General features: G+C 42.0%; 1 protein-coding gene across 1 annotated transcript; it reads right to left on the bottom strand.

Annotated features, from left to right (window-relative positions):
• Positions 1–13,404: 13,404 nt before the first annotated feature.
• On the bottom strand, positions 13,405–18,070 carry LOC148012326 (uncharacterized). Its single transcript, XM_087668818.1, has 8 exons — positions 17,611–18,070; positions 17,089–17,520; positions 16,587–16,955; positions 15,580–15,753; positions 15,384–15,490; positions 14,791–15,293; positions 13,884–14,185; positions 13,405–13,800 (listed from the first exon to the last, which is right to left on the bottom strand). The coding sequence occupies exons 2-8, from the start codon at positions 17,338–17,340 to the stop codon at positions 13,603–13,605; spliced, it is 1,905 nt and encodes a 634-aa protein (XP_087524944.1). The 5' UTR covers positions 17,341–17,520; positions 17,611–18,070; the 3' UTR covers positions 13,405–13,602.
• Positions 18,071–18,934: the final 864 nt, after the last annotated feature.

Here is an 18,934-nt window from a genome sequence, read left to right as displayed (position 1 = left end):
AGATTGTCTGGATATCCCACTTCTGAGAACTATTTTATGAACAAGTATTTTAATGAATCAAAATCACCCCTTTTGACACATTGTAAGCTAGGCAAACTATTTGATGAACTATTTTATGAGCTTGATGATTACATTGTTTGCATATCAACCTTGGTGAGCTATTTTATGAACAAAACTTTGAGTGAATAAAAAGCACCCTTTTTGGTGGGTCTAAGCTAGGGAAACTAGGTTCTATCCTACTTGACTAGGCATAGCCCAAAAGCTTGTATCTTCTATCTCCAAATTTAAGACCATTCATCTCAAATAATTACAAACTGATGCCAAAATCTGGATCGAATTCATGGAGGATTACTTCGAAGTGGCCAGTACTGCACCCACCAACCAAGCAATGCTCGCCAAGTTGAAGCTTACTGGCAAAGCAAGACTTTGGTGGAAGCAATGGTGCAGAGACCAAGGAATCTCGAAAGGGTCCGTTACTTGGGAGAAGCTGAAAAGAGCTGTGCGAGGAACATACTTACTGCCTACATACCGTCCACAGAAGATGAACGAGTTCTATGAGCTGAAACAGCTTGGTTTATCTCTCGATGCATACTACTCAAAGTTTGTCTCTCTTTTGAAGTATGCGCCACAAATGGATATGACACAACAGGTGTCAAAGTTTTGTGTCGAAATAAACCCACCTGTAAACACCCCCCTCAAGTCAATGTGCCCAACAAACCTTTAAGACGCACTCATTCGAGCTGCACCCATAATATAGGAAGTGTAGACCAGGCCAAGAAGTAACAAGACTTGGTCTTACAAGGATCAGAAAAAAGGAGCGTATAGGTCCCAGGAGAAGAGAGTTCAAGGTCAAAACCAAGGACAAAGGAAGAAAGCCAGGACCAACAATGTCAATAATTTTGTTCCTACCCAAGGTAATGGCCGCAACCTCCATTTCTTCCATTGCAACGAGCCCGGTCATTTCAAAAGGCAATGTCCCAAACTTGGCGGAGGACAACGTCAAGGACCATTCCAAGGAACCGCCCGTGGCCAAGGAGCCACCACCCGGGGCAGAGGAAGAACCGCCTGTGTTGCCAACAGGGAGATGTGCGATGAAGAAGACCCGACCATGGAAGCAGACTTTGAGAGGGCAACAGTCCATGCCACCCTTCACAAGAAAGGCCCGAATCGCCAGTTTTCGGTGATTCAGACACCATCGGATTATCAAGGTAAAGACTTCAAAACCTTGATTGATTGTCGCAGTACGCATTCCTTTATTTTACCAGCTTGTGCAAGAAGATTAGGAATAGCCACAATAGATGCACCTACCTTGCTTGTGGAATTCGCAAATGGTCGTGAGGTCACTTGTACCAGGAAAACTGCTAAGATGGAATTCCTACTGGGAGGAAAGTCAACTTCGGTCAGATTCAGGGTTATGAACCTAGGTATCCATGTGTTTGCTCGGAATGGATTGGCTTAAATCTAATGATGCCCACATTCATTACGGAAAGGGCCAAGTTTCCTTTTGAAATTTTGAAGGGGAATTGGTCACAACTCAAGGAGAGGCTGGAAAGCCGAAAATTCAATTGGCCAAAGCATCTCGGATAATAAAGGGAGTTAGAAAGGGACTACCTATCTATTTGATTAAGCTTAATAAGCTAGATCAGAATCAAGAGTCTAGTGAAAAACCTTCATGGCTAAAGGAGTACGCACACGTATTTCCTAAAGAGCTGACAGAACTTCCACCTCAAAGGAAAGTTGATCATGAAATCAAGCTAGTGCCAGGAGCTACGCCAATTGCAAAGAGGCCATATAGAATGTCCATCCTGGAAGCAATTGAGTTGAAGGAGCAACTCAAGAAACTATTAGATCAGGGATACATCCGCGTCCTAGCATTTCACCATGGGGAGCTCCAGTGCTATTCTAGAAGAAGAAGGATGGAACGCTTCGGCTATGTATTGATTACAGAGGGTTGAATCAATCAACCATTAAGAACAAATATCCTATTCCAAGAATAGATGAACTTCTTGACTGTCTTCAAGGCGCGAAGATATTCTCCAAGATTGATCTCAGGTCTGGATACTACCAGATAAGGATCAAGGAAGAAGATATCCCAAAGACGGCATTCAGCACAAGATATGGACATTTTGAGTTCCTGGTCATGTCATTTGGGCTGACGAATGCACCTGCCACCTTCAACAAGTTAATGCAGGATATCTTTAGGCCATATCTTGATGACTTCATACTCGTCTTGTTTGACGATACCTTAGTCTATTCCAAGCAGAAAGAAGATCATGAACCCCAACTTCGCATTGTTCTTGAAACAATGAGGGCACACAAGCTTTATGCCAAAAAGAAGAAGTGTGTGTTCTTCAAACGACAGATTGAATATCAAGGATTCATTGTTTCAGCTGAAGGAATTTCAATAGACCTGGCTAAGGTCAGAGACGTTCTAGAATGGCCAATACCAACAACTGTCAAAGAAATATGCAGTTTTCTTGGATTGACAAGATGGTACAGGGTCTTTATCAAAAACTATGCTTTGATTGCAGCGCCTCTGACATACCTATTGAAGAAGCAAACATCGATTGTATGGTCAACTGCTGAACAATCTAGCTTTGATAGACTAAAGCAAAGTTTGGTATCAGCACCTATCTTGAAACTTTCGGATCTTGGTAAGGAGTTCGAAGTAATAACTAATGCTAGCACACTTGCCTTAGGATGTGTCCTTATGCAAGAAGGTCATCCTGTAGCATACTCTTCAAGGAAACTAAAGAGCCATGAGAGAAACTATGCTACCCATGATCTGGACTTGTTAGCTGACATCCATGCTCTCAAGCTTTGGAGACATTACTTGCTAGGTAACAAGTTTACCCTAGTGACGGATCATAAAAGTCTTAAGTGGATCTTTACCCAGAATGAGCTTAACATGAGGCAATGTTGATGGATTGAAGTGCTGGAGGAGTATGATTTTGAAATCAAATACCAGCCTGGAAAGGAGAATGTAGTTGCCGATGCAGTTAGTCGCAAGGCATTTCTAAATTCTCTGATCTTGCAAGATCCATCAACAGCTAGATCTTTAGCCACAAAGGTATCCATGTCAAACAACCCAATACTTGAGCTAGCTAGAGAAGAGGCATGCCATGATCCAACCTATCTGAAGATGCTAAGGGAGATCCCCATCAAGGATCAAGACCCGAAGCTACAAGCAAAGTATCTAGAATTCTCTATCAATAGTGGACTTGTCTATTATAGAACGAGATTATGTATACCGACAAGCCAGTCACTCAAGCAAAAGATACTTTGGGAAGCTCATGACTCCCCTTTTTCACGACATCCTGGCTATGCCAAAACCCTCAATGCAGTTAGAAAGAGCTATTATTGGGAGAGGCTTAAAGGTGACGTTCTCAAATATGTCACAGAGTGTATGTCTTGTCAACGCATTAAGGCCGAACATGTCAAAATGCCAAGGAAGTTGCAACCACTTGACATTCCCCAAATGAAATGGGAATTCATTAGTATGGATTTTGTTGTTGGCCTACCCCAAGTTCAGGGAGGGTACAACTCCATTATGGTTGTGGTGGATATGCTCACCAAAGTTGCACATCTTATCCCTGTTAAGACAAACTATAAAGCCTCAGACATTGCAAGGTTGTTTATCAAGGAGATATTCAAACTACATGGGTTACCCATAAGAATCATTAGTGGTCGTGACTCTCTCTTCACATCACACTTCTGGAGAGCTATCTTCGAAGCCATTGGGACTCAACTCTATTTTAGTACAGCTTACCATCCCCAAACCAATGGTCAAATGGAGCGAGTCAACCAAGTCATTGAGGATATGTTAAGAGCACACTGCTGCCGTGAACCCAAAAAGTGGATTCAATATTTACCACTAGTTGAGTTTTCCTACAATGCTTCTTATCAACAAAGCATTCAGATGACCCCTCTTCAAGCATTGTATGGGCATGACTGTCAAATTCCTTTAAACTTCTCGGGTCCAACCTTAAGGATTGAAGCTTCAAAGCAAATGCTGGAAGATATGGATGACCAAATAAAGTCAATAAGACAGAACATCCAAGCCACCAAGGATAGACAGAAGGCATACGAGGATTTGAAAAGTCAAGATAGATCCTTCGCTGAAGTAGATATGGTCTTCATTCGCATATGCCCAAAGAAGAGTTCCCTATCCTTGGGTGAATGCAAGAAGCTAACTCCAAGGTATTGTCGACCCTACAAGATCCTCAAGTGCCTAGGACCTAATGCTTATAGAATTCAACTCCCCAAGTATATAAAAGTTCATAATGTATTCCATATCAGTCTATTGAAGAAGTATGTTCCTAACCCTAGACACATACTTGATGATCAACAAGTTGTAATGCCTAGCCAAGGAGTCCTTGAGCTACGGCCTGACAAGATCTTAGATGTTAGGGAGAGACATTTGAGATCCAGAACCTTGAGAGAATACCTCATCCACTGGAAAGATTATCCCGAGGAGGATGCCACTTGGATGGATGAAAGTGCTCTCAACCAACAATACCCCCAGTTCTTCTCGAAATGAGGACATCTTGATTCCTCTAAGGGGGAGAGAATGTAATATTTCCGCTCGAAATATTAATTCAACCTTAAAACCCACACATCCCGCACAATTAAGCACCCCAAAGTGATCTCCCACATCGTAAAATGTTGGCAGTTAAGCGCCTACCCCACACGTGCGATAATAATCCCCATCCGCATTGTGCAAATAAGGCCGAGGTTAAAACCTGCAAGGCCACGCAAGAACACCCCTTACGAAAAGGTAAATGGATAAATTATTAAATTAGTGAAATTTTTTTTATTAATTACCCCCTCCCCTCAGCCGATGCATGGCAAGGGAGAGGGAGTGGAGCTAAGTGGAGAGAGGGAGGAGTGTGGTGTGGGGATGCATAAGGAAGGAGAGGCATGAAAGCTCTCCACGTGTGTGGAGCTTCCCCCCCCCCCCCCCAAAGACTATAAAACCTCCCCCTGGAGCTTGGCGAGGAGGTCACGAAGAGAGAGAAGGGAGCGCCGTGCTGCAGCCACTGTTGCCAACGCCACACCGCTCGCCATCACCACCGTCGTGAGGGTCGCCAAGCTGCTGCCTGCTGCCGCCGCCCGTTCCACCGCCATCCTCGCCATAACTCTCTCTTCCAAACATTACCCCCCCCCCCCCCCCCAACGTCATTCTGCTGAGAGCAGAAGATTCTATAGATAGGCTTCTATAAGCCTCGTTTCCACGAGCCTCCCCGATTTTAGAAACCGGGCTCATAAGCCCAATTCCTGTGCAAGGGGAAAAGTAGTCAGATCTTGAAGCTGATTGCCAAGGGCTGGAGAAAGTTCGTAGTTCGGTTAAGGCAAAAAAAAAAGAGTTGCAGAGTCAAGAGTCTTCGACATCGATAGCCCCCAAACAAAAGACGCAAGGCGCACACACGGGAGGTTCTTCCCCAAGCATACGCATGGACATCCCTACGAGCCCTCAAGCCCAGGTTCTTAAAAGAATGATTATGCAGTAAAGAAATGCTTTAGGCACGATTAATTTCCATGGGAAGAATGCATTTACGCAAGTCACTAAATCTCGTAGTTAAGTTAAGATACATTTGGGAATTTATTCCCTTGGACGATTTGCAAAAATTAGTGCATGGCATGCAATTGGGTTGCTTGCGTTTCCAAGTTGAAATTCCTAAGCGCATATTGATTAGGGTTAAAAGATAAAATTGTTTAAATGCATCTTTGATTGGCCGCGGAAAAGAACAAGTGTATATTGCATTTAGACAATAACTTCCTTGTTGTGATTCGCATGAGAAAGTCATTAACATCCATTAGATGTTGTCCAAAGAACTGCATGGCATGAAAATGAAACCATGGACTTGCATGTTGCATGCGAAGATGCTTGTAGAATGGATTACGTCAACAATATTCTTATGATATTCGTCATGCATGAACTTCATTCGTCGAAGTTGTACCTAGAAAAAGGTTGCACATCATATTAAAGCCTGAAATTCATTTGCATTAAACAAAAGGTTGTAGGCATAGCTCCTTGATGTAAATCTTTGTAGGTTTTATGCAATTTATTCTCCAAATTGTCATTCATCATGATTTTAGCAAGAAAAAGAAAGGGTTATTGCAAACCTTATAGTACATAGAGGCAATGAATCGCATATTTACACATAATGTGATGTCTTGCAACTATTTACACCTTTAGAACAAGTTTAGCATCTCTAAGAAGAGATCGTTTCTTGTCGCAAGACAAGTAGACCGATTTGGTTAGATCACTTGTAAGGGTATAACCCTCAAGGGATTCGTATAAGCATAACTAGTTAGTACAACGAACACCTCAAGTGCTAGCTAGGGTTTAGCACGTTGGAAAATCTGCCTAGTATCGCACTTGGTCGCCAAGTCGAGACCCTCAAACCCAAAAGTCCTACCCACAATTCACGGAATGTTTGGGTTAAATTGGACGCCCATACAATAACGATCTAGGGTTTACCCTAAGGATCGATCGACCTAATACTAAACTTTTGATTAAGTCTAGAATCCCTAGGGCCAAACGTCATTGGCCTAGTAAGGTTAGGGATTGGGTTGGTGGGTAAGAAGACACCCCAAACCTTTCATCTTGACTAAACGTATTTCTTGACCAAGAAACATCGTTGATGGGAGAAATGATCCCACGAGTTAGGTGCGACGCATGTGCAACAAGTTGCAACGTCGCATGGTTTTGTGTTAAATCACAAAGTAGAGTTGCCACTCCTTGGAACAAGGTTGGCAGGTTCCAAGTACAAGCTTAAATTGCAAGAGGATGAGTAGTCATCCTGCTACTGAGTTGCCAAGTTAAGGTAATGAGAAAAGTGACAAATCAAGTTAGGGCGACGAGGATTGCCCAGGATTTAATGTCTTAGTTTAAGGAACCTAAGGTGTTTGCTAGTTTGGGTTGACAAGGTATAAACCCTAACCCAAGGAATAAAAGGGTAAACAAACAAACCCTTGGGTATCTTGCCAAGTCGCAATCGATCCCGAATCGAATGCTAGATGCATTTGGAGAGAAGGATTCACTCCTTAGCAGTTGGCCAAGTAAACGACCACCGGATTGTTTGTGTCTGTATAAGTTAGGAGCACTGTTTGTATTGCTTTGCTCAAAGAACTAAAGATGGAAAGATAATTAATGCTTCAGGTTGAAGGCCTAGAGGGAGAGGCAGCATCAGTTACCCCCGACTATCTGCCTGACCCTAACCAAGGGGGTTGTTAGCCGCGCCAGGAACGTGGACCGAAACCGCCACGAGAGGTCTCTTCGTTGGGTGCTACTTGGAGCAGGAGGATGCTTGGGTGCGAGAGGGGGCTCTGGCCATAAATCCCTTGCCTTCCAAGTATTGCACAAGAGGCCGACGTGACTCGGGATTGGATCTCAAGGCCCGCATACTAGTCTACGGGTGGAAACTTGGATAAGTAATCCTTGAGGATTGCTAGATTGCCTTCGTGCAGATTATGGATTGCCTTCAGGCAGATTATGGATAGCCTTCAGGCTGGATTATATGATGTATTCCAAAGATAAATAAGATCAAATGTTGTAAAGGAACTTGTTTGACATTGTTTTCCTATGTCATTGCTAAGATTACGTGAAGGAACCGGTGTCTAATTGGCTAATTAAGGAAGCTATTTTATGCATGTCAAACTAAATGTGGTAGGTAATTAGAAAACTAAAGCAACCCTAAGGAAAGTGCGGTGGATGTGGCCATGGGTCCATCGTACAGATGGGTGGTCCCAGTTGGCGAGGAACTTTTCTCAAACGAAGTCGATAGTAGGAAAGTTTTCTCGAAGGGAATTGACAGCAAGGAATGTTGACCTAGAGTCTAGGTTACTAGAATCCCGATTTATGTTGTTTTAGGGGAATGAAATGGGACTATGCCTTATGGGCAGAGAGGTCGAGCTTTGCATCCCTCTCGTTTCCCATTCTCCTTGAACCAAGTGCAGCATGAATCCACTTCGACCCTGACGTTTCTATGTAAAGTAGTTTGCCTGGGGACCCTAGTTACTCTCTAGGAACTTGACCATTAAGGAAACCCTGATTCAGGTCGGTCCTAAGTGGGATTGGCCGGAATGCTTCCAGTATGTGGCAGACTCGGGAAGACCTAGATCGCAAACCCCGTAACATTCCATGGGAGTGCCGGGCGGCGCTTTCTAAACTCTCTTCCGGATGGGCTGCTAAAACGTGTCCTGCAAGTAAACGGGTGGACACGTTACACATTCCTACACTTATGCCTACGCAAGTTAGTATGCTTGTTGCTAGGGCCATGCTTCTTTGTGTTACTATAGTTTTGGTCCCATTTTGGTTTCCTCTTTCATTCCTACACCTATGCCTATGCAAGTTAGTATGCTTGTTACTAGGGCCATACTTCTTTGTGTTACTATAGTCTTGCTTCGTAAATAAGAGATTACTAGTCATACCCATAAATATGCTAGTTACTCTAGCCACAATGTTCATATTCCTAACATTCTCTACCTCTTCTAACTTTGCTATTGGATATTCCATTCTACAATGCTTTAAAGGAGTTCTTTGAGCTATCTATGAGTGCTCTCAACCTTGAGTGTTACATTGGTTGATGTTCTTATTGTGAGCATAACATCGGTAGAATTAAACCACTCTCAAATTTATCTTTGAGATCCTCAAGTGATTCAGATGAGGATTACTTGAAGGACTTCTTGTGAACATAACATTGGTAGAATTAAACTACTCATCAAATTTCTCTTTGTGATCGTCGTGTGATTTAGATGAGGATTGGCTTCATGGCCCTTTTGGAAGACACCATTATGGCTAATGCTTTAGGTGATCAAATGTTAAGTCTGCTTTGGGCAAAAAGATGCATGCCTTCTTAGCTATTGTTGGCTCAATAGGCCTTTGTGCCTTACCTACAAGATTCAATCTTTCATATCACTCTTGCCCCAAGCTACTTGTAGGTGTCTATTTTCCTCTTGAGAGAAATCAATGGATGGGTTCTTACTTCTCCTTACCTTCCAATCTTGCTTTTCTCTAAGCCTTTGAGGGTTGATGTTTGGTTTGTCCCTAAGTGTTCTTCCTTGTTACAATGGCATCTACACACATTGTTAGTCAAGTATCATTTTTGTTTTCCACTAACTAACTAAAGCTTCTTCTTGTTAGTTGGATTTGATATGCTTTGAGGCTCTTATGCTTTAAGAAATCTAAATGGTTTTCTTGCAATGCTAGAATTTTCCTCAAAGATAAGTCTAACCTTGGTGTCTACTCTCAATGACTAGTTTGGCCAACATTATTATAAACAATTTGATTACATCAGAGGTTTCTTACTATACCTTGGTGGCTACTCTCAAATACTAGTTTGGTCAACACTACCTATAGACAATTTGATCACAACATAGACTGCTTATTATTGCACTTGAGATTCTATACAAAATTTTGATGGTGAAGAAATTGTATAACTTTAGGTGTCATCTTGATGATCCTATTAGCAGTCCAAACATGAAAATTACGGCCAAATGAAGCTACAAAAATTTTCTTGTCAATTATGGAGATGTTGACTTGGAGGTGTTGAGTCATTGACATATATGTCTATCGTGTGGAGATCCCAACTTGTGGAGAGGTGTGGAGATGATGGATTGCAGAGGAGCCATAAAGATGGAGTGGCTCATGGAGATGAAGAGGAGTCACAAGTAGTTGTGGAGATGGAGAAGAGTAGTGGAATCATAGGTGGTGGTGATGGAGCTTGTGGAATTGGAGTCATGGTAATGGGAAGGTCATGGAGATGCAAAGGACTCTGGGTGAGAGAGAGGCCTAGAAGTATTGAGGTTGTAGAGATTGAGAGGAGGTGGATAGAGAGAGGTCATCGAGATGGAGAGAGGAGACCAAAAGTCATGGAGATGATGAGAAGATGGATGAAGTGATGTTGTGGAGATTGAGAGTAGGTAGAGTGAGGTTCTGGAGATGTAAAGATCTAGAGATAAAAAGGAGAGTAATAGTGGGAGAGGGGGTTGCGGAGACAATAGGAGGTATGTGGGACTGTAGTGGAAATAGGAGTGTGGGAGGGTCGTGGGGGAAGAGGGAGTGAGATCGGAAGATGGAGAGGGTGTGGAATTTTGAGCCCTCGTGGAGAAGAGATTTTATGCAAAAGCAATGCACCTCCCTTTATTGACATACTCTATTTCCTTCACTCATGGAAGAATCTAATGCAACCAACCAATCTATGCACACCCTATCCATTGCCATGATCATCACAAAGCAATTTCCACAATACAATAAGATAGAAGGAATCAATTCCTTCCATCAATGCTTTCAAGAAAATATATGAATGTGCTTGATCAATCTAAGCAAGTAACTAAAACGGAATGCATGGGTTTTTTCAAAATTTTTGAGAAGAAATGACCATAATATACTCTAAACTTTGCTCATTTTCATTCATCATCCTAAACTAGCCTATTTTGTACTATCTATTTGTATGTGTTTTCCCACGAGGTTGTCTATTTGGATGTTCCATAGCTTTTTTATAAGACCCTTTATTTAACACACTCACATGAGTTCAAGCAAATCTTAATAAAGTGGATTATGTCAATGCCCCCACAAGGGAACCAAAATGTTTGGCTCTATAAGGAGCTCAATTATGTGACTTGGATGAACACTATTATGTCATGTGTTTGCTCTCTCTTGCCCAAGCTATCTCTCACCTGGCAAAATCACACTCTTGCTCCAAACTAGTTCTCTCCTCTCAATTCCATGAAAATAAAGAAGCTAAATGGTTTAAGAATGAATGTAGCAAGTGTTATTGTAGTCCTTCCCACTCGTTATAATCCGATTTGCCATGTGGTTTTCCAATAAGCTACACAATCCAAGTGTTGTTCTTCTTAATCCTCCACCACTCCCTCCCTTGATCCATCTACCACAAGCACTCCAATTCCAAGAGGAGAATCAAGAAGAAGAAAAACAAGAGAAGAAGATGATGGAGAATGGATCTTCCAACGGATCCCTCACTCTCAATCTCTCACTTTCCCTCCCACTCATGCTATGACCTTTTCACCATTTGGATAGCACGGTAGGAGAAGGAGGAACTATCAAGAGTAGCTTCTATTCCTTGAGTCGCTCTTTTTCACTCTCTTCCTCACCCAAGTAAGCTAAAGTTTAAGATGTCATCATCCTAATAAAGTTGTAATTGCAATTCTCATCAACTTTAAATTTGCATTCAAGTGTGTTATCTTGTAAATTTGAGTAGGCTAAGGGATTAGGGGAAATTGAAATTTCTCTTGCCAACACTAAATGCATTACTGCACCAGTATCTAGTCATGGAAGCTCCAGTTGCTTGTTTGTGGATCAAGTTGACTTAATAACTTATAATTGCATCTTGGTGATAACTTTAAAATTTCCCGATTGTGGTATGAATTTGATGAACTTCAATTTTTAATAAATTTCAATCAAATCCTCATCGTATGTATGCTTGAGAATGGTGCTAATGATCTATTACTATCTATACCTACACCACATGTAGACAATTAAGAACTAGAGGTTAAATGCACTCCAAACAATGTTTTCACATCAACAAGCCAACAAATAAGACCTTGAATGTTGGTATTCTTTTATCTTCTCTTTAAATACGATGGTTTAGGGGAGCCTTTTGAGGGTATCATGATCTTCTATTGCAAGAGTGCATCCAATTATCTATTATCCAACTACTAATTGAACTTATATCATGAAATAAGATGTACAATTCCAATGCCATAAAGCAACATGGGGCTAGAACTCTATCAACATTTAAATCAAGCATTATATCTCAATCTTCATAACCATATGGTTATGATTCCCTCATTCATGACCACCAATAAGACGACCATTATGGAGCACATGAATGGCCTAATCATTATATAGTAAGAAAGTGGAGACACTTGGAAGGGATAGCAAACATGCACAAATACATCAACGAGTGACAAGGTCACAAAGCATGTATAAGCTATAGGATCCCTGTGACATTGATCTCTATCAAAACCACTACAATTCTCAACTAGCTCATTTTTCAACCTATTATGAGAGCACCATCCTCACCACATAGAACTAGTAATGTAAAATGTGTCCACTTAGTGATCTTGAGCAAGTTCATGAGATGCATACTATGGAAGCTTTTGTTTATAAATGCACAAATCATTACATTTTTAAAGAGTTCAAACAAAAATTCCACCTTAGACCATTCTTAAGGAAAGGCTTCGCATTACCTAGGGTAGGCTAAGATGACACTATTACCATGCAAGGGTGGCAGACAAGGTAGTTGTCTCTAAATGCACAAAAGAAACTCATTGTAGATGTCACACATGCACACATACAAAGGGACCACATGTATGCATTAACTACTATGATTCTTTAAAGAGTACTGCCACAGTTCTTACCTTGGACCATTGCTAGCATACGCTTGTCATAACATCAAAGGTTGGTTAGGGTGACATTAGTAATATGCAAGGATAGGCATCTCTAAATGCATAAAAGAAACTCATTGTAGACAGTCACATGCACACATACAAGAGACCACATGTTATAGTAATATAGAAAGATCATTACGAGCAAGCTAAGACTCACTGAATGACTAGAAAGGGATGCCTTCCCAACGAGCGCCACACTAGTATTTTTCTTACGCATAGATAGGATAGCTCGAAACAAGGTTAATTGTACCACTAGTAATCTGCACAGGCACAACAAAGGAAAGTGTCTTGTGCAAGCATGCTTAATAAACTCCTTGGGACATAGTGCCATAGTGCAACTTCTACTTTGGATCGTTATGAGCAAGTGTAGGCAATTCTGATCATGACACAAACACCATGCAAGCCTATGCACAATAGTAAATACTACAGTATGGACACAATTCTACCTTGGGCCAATGCTAATATAAGCTTCTCATGGCAAGGTGAGGCAAGTGATATGCAGCTGCGACTATCTTCTAGTCAAAAATGGCACTCCTATAGATAGTGACACATGTACAGACACAAAGAGACATCACTAGGGATACTGCCATATAGCAAGGTCCACGTTAAACCATCATATAAAACTTTACAGAATGCTGTACAAGTAATCTGAGATTTTTGGGGGGGTGGGGAGGGTGGGGTTAGGGGGGGGGAGAGAGAGTGTGTGTGTACATGAGCAAGCTCATTACATGAACCTTCTAATGCAAGACAGCATGTATGACAACCAAGATAGCAAGCAGCTCTTCTAAAGCTGGACAATGCTCCTGATAAACAAGACAGTAAATAGCTCTTATAAAGCTAGCCAATGCTCTGCCTCCTGCCAAAAGTGTCTGCATGTGTAATCAAAAAAGATGGGAAAAAGCGCTCGGAATTGTGTAAGACCAGTGCAAACAGACTGTACACTAAGGCCATTCCCAAAAAAAGCCACCTTTGTATCAGTCTAGTAACTTCCTTGATCGAAATGAGTATTTTAAAAGGCCCCATGAAAGGACTTGGAACAACAGATGGGTTCCAGTAAGTTTATTAATACAATCTGCTCTCTTTTTGTACATCAAACATCAAAATTTGTTGGGGCTCGAGCATTCAATGCTTTGAATTATTCCCCAAGTGTGAATACCATACATTATAAAGCCTACATGTTTGAGACTATGGTGCAGGCTCAAAGAACTGAGGCAAAGAGGCAATCCGAGGTAAGTATACCAGATCCACAAATGAGCCACGCGAATTCAATGTTGGCACCCCAACTTCCAGTGACCGGCTTTCCAACATTGAGTTCCAGTAATTTTCTCGAATCCTTGAAAATACTTTAGACTCGTCCATTCCAACATACCCTTGATGAATACTCTGCACAGCACAGGTGACAAACATCACATCTTAAGATGGTATTTGACACACACCAAAACTGAAAAAGCATCTTACTTCCCCACCATGTAGGCATGCTGATCTGGAGAAGGGAGGGGTTCACCCAGCAGATGCAGTGACAACTCATTAAGTGCTTCTTGATGAGACGTTTGAATTTGCGTAGTGGAACAGTCTGCTTTCCATGTGACTGAGCTACCTTGTACAGGTGAACATCCCCACTTATTCGGTTGCCTTGACCCAGATATGTGACCAACCATGTGCTGAAGCATCTTAATATCGGTCACTTGCTGGCACGAACCCAGGTCTTTATAAGTTGGTTCTTCTGTCTCACTACTACTACTTTCATCCATACCCTTCACATCAATAACTGCACAAAACAGAAGAGCCATTACCAGAAGAGAACTCTCACCAAACTGCTCACTGACTGGTGAACTCATTGACCACAGCAACCCAGCCACTGATGCTACCTAAGAGTTTGACTTTCTATTTCACAGTGTTTTTGCCATTGCCTTCATAGCTGGAAGATCTAGCTCAAAAAAGTAGCTAAACTAACCTTGTCACCAAAACGAGACAACCTATATGAGCTAATTTTAAGATCTTTTGTTCCCACTGCTAGAGTTTAAGCATTTTCTATGGCTTTTGATTATTGAGAGCGTGCATCCACTGCTAAACTGCATTTACTGTTATCCCAGTCAAATGCCAAGTAAAGATTGTACATCCCAACAAGATTGACATCATGTAATATTAGAGTTTCCCTGTAACCTAGTAGTGACATTGAACAACAAGCAACTAACATCCCCTAAGATTCTTGAGCAAAAACACATTTGTATGGACAAACAATGACAATATACAGTGCAGCTTAGATTCATCTTTGCTAAAAAGACTGGGTTGAAACAGAAGAAAAGTACCCCTACAAATGTCTGAGTGCTTAAATATGAAGCTGGGTTCAATCAAAGAAGAAACATTTTATACCAGAGCTAGGTGAAGTAGCATTGGAAACTTGCGAACCAGAATTGTGCTGTGGCTGCATAACTCCAGAAGCACTTGTATTACCACCATGCACAGATATAGCACAGTGTAAAGGTTCATTTTGCAAGCCCTCTATCATAAATCTATTAGTGCCATCATTGCCCCTATGAACAGATGCAACATGTGATGAGGTTTCATTTGGCAGCCCCTCAGCTACAACACAACAACGGAGACTGTCTACAGGAGGAAGCACAGCTGTTGCATGCTGCATAGACTCGTGCCTAAGAACCTCCATGTCTAACGGCTGAAGTGCTGGGTGATCAGGAAAAACAGACTGGTAATGAAGCATCTGTTGCCTGTCCATATGAATACTCCGATTATCGAAAAAACTTGAGTCACTGATTGCCTGTGTTTGTTCATTTAGTGCCTTCAGCCGAGGATCACATTGTAGAAGTTTATCAAAATGGCGATTCAATACACCAACTGGGAACTGAACGCAATGATGCCTGTCAAAAGTGAATGCATATAAAGATCCGAATTTATAGAAGAGTACTGGACTTTTTAAAATCCATAACAATGGCTTACAGTGAGCTGACCTGCAAATGGTAGCCTGCCCATCTGTGAAATCAGATGTTGATTGCCATAGTGTGTGCTTGCGTGGTTGAGGATTTATCTCTCTGAAAAAAAGGGGAGGCCTTGACAGCTGCAACAGAGTAGCCACACACCTCAACTGAGTAAACAAATGATGATCAACAAGTTAAAACAACACCAAGTTGTTTCACATTCGAATACCTCTATATCTAGAACGGCTGGGCGATCCTCTGGAAAATGGGCTTTCAATGCTGAAATGTCTGTCCATTGTACTTCCATTTTGCTTTTCAAACCACTATCCAATACTTCCCAAACAAGCTTGCGCTTTGCATAGTAGCACTTAGCCACCAGGTCACAATCATGCACAGACTTACACTGCAGGTAACACAAAAATGTCACAAAATGACAAACACAAACTTGCTTCAACATGACAAGAGCATTGGTTTTCGGAATGATTGACTTGATCGGCCCAACTTTGCACAAGATCAAACTTTCAGCTAACATAATCTTCATAAATTGTGAAGGCCATAAGGACCTCTGGCTCAACGGCCAAGACATAGATTAGGATATCCAAAAAAGAGGCTGTGTCACAAAGACACTTTCGAAAAGTCTCCTGGTGAATTCACATTGAAGAACTCTGCTAATCCACCTGGATACCCTCCAACATAGATCTCTATAGTTGAGCGATTCATGCTTGGTAACTGCTTGCACTAAATTCAAACTCAAAAGGCTGCAGTATCTGGGCAGGAATTGCAAACAGAAATAGGAAAGTGCTGTACTGAGAAGACTGTGGCTGGCAATGCAAACTACCAGCAGTCTTCCACAAAAGGCACCAGTTTGCAGTTGGCCATTAGGTAATGCCAAATGCTGCTGCCCTCTACAACTTTCTAGCAATGCAAACTGCATGGAGCCTCACACTGAAGGCTCCAGTTGGCCTCTTAGTTGTGCCCAATGCAGTCTCCCTTTACAGTGCAGACTGAGTATTCATGAACATGTCTGTCTCATGAGTTAGTACACAGGTAGTTAATATGGAGGAACCACTCATCATATAGAGTTAGGCGTGGCCAATGCACTGTTGTACTTGATGCAAGTAAATAGCTCCCAGTCTATCCTAAATAGTTAGAACTCTTTCAAAAAACTTGCAAGTTAGCAGCTATTTTTCTGTAATTAAGCAACTGCACATCACTTCAAGAGGATAGATACAGCACCTCCCATGTTCCAATCCGTAGATAGGATGCGGAGAAATTTGCCGCCTTTAACTTGTCTTTTTCAGTGCATGATGCCGGATCTCCTTTCAATCCCATAGGCTTGTCATCTGGAAAACCTGATTCATCCGGTTGTGAGAGCCTTCTCTGTATAAGGTCCAACAATGATGGACTCTTTCTCAGCATCAAGCCTAATGGACTGGGCTCATTCAAAGGATTGAACTGGCTAGCCAGCACCGTATTTTGGCTGGATGTTGACATGAAGCCATGTACATCATCAATTGGCTCACATGTCATGGTGTGCTCAGTCACAGGTTTGTCATCTGAGCAAAGCGACACAGCTAATCCTTGGCACTGGACTGGATAAGGGCTCTGAAATGAAGTTAAAAAGCGGTCAATAATGAAGTTCCTGAGTATTAGACCAAATATCAACTACAAGCTAGGGTAGCTTCCCACGTGTGAATTGTTCGGAAATACCAAATGCAAAAGAGAAATCACAACTTGCCTGTGATTTCTGGCTTTCTGTAGCTAGTCGGGGGCGTTTGCAGGGCGCCAGTTCCGCAAAGTCCTGTTCATGTTCTGTTTTAAATGAACCATGAATGGATCCAGCAATCATGGTTTTGGTCCCAGTCTCAACATAACTTGGTGGACCACCTATTTTTGCATACCTACTGGACTCTAACCCTGAGCGAGGAGACTGAAAGAGAGGAGGTTTCTCGAGATGTGAAGGCAATTTCATGCTGCTGTATCCGTTCATTAAAAATAACGGAAGATCAGATACTCTAAAGTGCTCTCTGTTGCGATATCTGTGACAGACCTTGGCAATCAAGCTTCAGCTAGATTGATGTACATCCTTCTGCTCATCCAACTGCCATGGTAGTTAGGCAGTTGCTGACTCTTCTTTGCACACACCTACTAGTCTAAAGAGATTTGTGTTCTGGCATCCAAAAAACAGCGCACAGGCTAATCAAAAATCATAATCTTCGCACCGTAGAAAGAGTTGGAAAACTTCAAAGAGATGACTGACCGTGTCAAACTCCGGCACAGGGGGCAAACATTTCACGAGAAGACAAAGCGTCTTGTGTGTCGTCTCATCAGCGGCTACAAAACTGACCTTGAGCGATATTCTCCGGGAGGAAAGGAACCTGTACATGAAATGAACCCTAGTTTCTGGACAGGCGAGCAGAGATGAGGGAGACGAGACCTCAATTCGACGTTCTAGGGAGAGGCTGCGGTTCTCGATGTGCCATCATGGAAAGAAGCAGATCGGAGACCTAGTCCGGGGAAAAACTGGTTCGCGGCGCAGCGAGAGAGAGAGAGAGAGAGAGAGAGATTGTGCCGTGTGCCTGTGACGAGAGATAGAAGACCCTAGACGCACATGTAAGATCGAAGAGCCTTTCCGAAAGGGGGAAAATTAGAGGGAGGGAGAGAGGGATGGAGGGAGGGAGGGAGAAAAATGACAGAAGAATGAAGATGAAGAAGAAGAAGAAGAAGAAGAAGAAGAAGCAGTGCTGCAGTTTACGTTTTTTTCCTGCTTGCCTGCTTTTTCTTTTCTTTTTTTCCTTTTTCTTAAATCATTTTCCCCGTTTTTTACACAAATCAAAAAGATCTGAAAGTAGAAGAAGTTGTCGTGTGGGAGATACGTCGATGTACTGCATCGCGAAATTTATGATTTATCTTCGACATTTATTCAATTCCCTGCCATTAAGACCCGGAAAAAGAATGTAGTGCTTTTTTTAACCCTAATCATCACCATCATGCTTTTTTAAACATTATTTAATTTCGTTAATCGGATACTTACTTGGTCTTTTAAAAAATTCAACTGGAAACGTTGCTGACGCTGAGTCGGTGTGGATGGCCCGTCCTCTTCACAAAGTCCTTGTCCACGTCAGCACCCTGACCAGCTTGGCATTGCAATGACCTTCTCACAACCCACGTCAAACCCCCCCCCCCAAAAGATAAAAGAAAAAGAAGAAACATCCTTCAAGTTCCCTTCAGTCCATTAAAATATCAAAAGTAAAGTGCCAACATAGTCTGCATTTTTGCCAATGCCGTGCTCGATCGAGCACGGGTTGAGTTTCATGGGTGCATGAGTTCAAACCCTAGGTTGCACTCCAACAACACAAATAAAACATCCGTTGCCATCCAAAGTGGCCAACGTTTTCATCCCAAATTCGGACTATTGAACACTTCCAAATGTTTTATGTGTTCCATACGGTTTCAATTTTGGCCTTCCCCTAAATTTGAAAACACTCTAAAAGTGCTTTGTATGTGGATGCCATCCGTATTTTGGCAAAGCATGGAATGCACCTCTCAAGGTGGTCTTTATATGAAATGAAGAAAGAGCATCG

This window comes from Lygodium microphyllum, chromosome 27, assembly GCF_053477565.2.
Source record: "Lygodium microphyllum isolate KBCC chromosome 27, Lygodium_microphyllum_v1.1.10, whole genome shotgun sequence".
Taxonomy (NCBI): domain Eukaryota; kingdom Viridiplantae; phylum Streptophyta; class Polypodiopsida; order Schizaeales; family Lygodiaceae; genus Lygodium; species Lygodium microphyllum.
The sequence above is the reverse complement of the archived record's forward strand: the minus strand, read 5'-3'. Positions and strand labels throughout refer to the sequence as shown.

Excerpts from the sequence above, each read along its gene's own strand:
- LOC148012326 (XM_087668818.1), bottom strand. The coding sequence starts at position 17,340 with ATGAACGGATACAGCAGCATGAAATTGCCTTCACATCTCGAGAAACCT. Across the intron at positions 16,956-17,088 it reads CAGAAAGCCAGAAATCACAG|AGCCCTTATCCAGTCCAGTG; the intron begins GCAAGTTGTGAT and ends ACTTCATTTCAG. Across the intron at positions 15,754-16,586 it reads TACGGATTGGAACATGGGAG|TGTAAGTCTGTGCATGATTG; the intron begins GTGCTGTATCTA and ends TGTTACCTGCAG.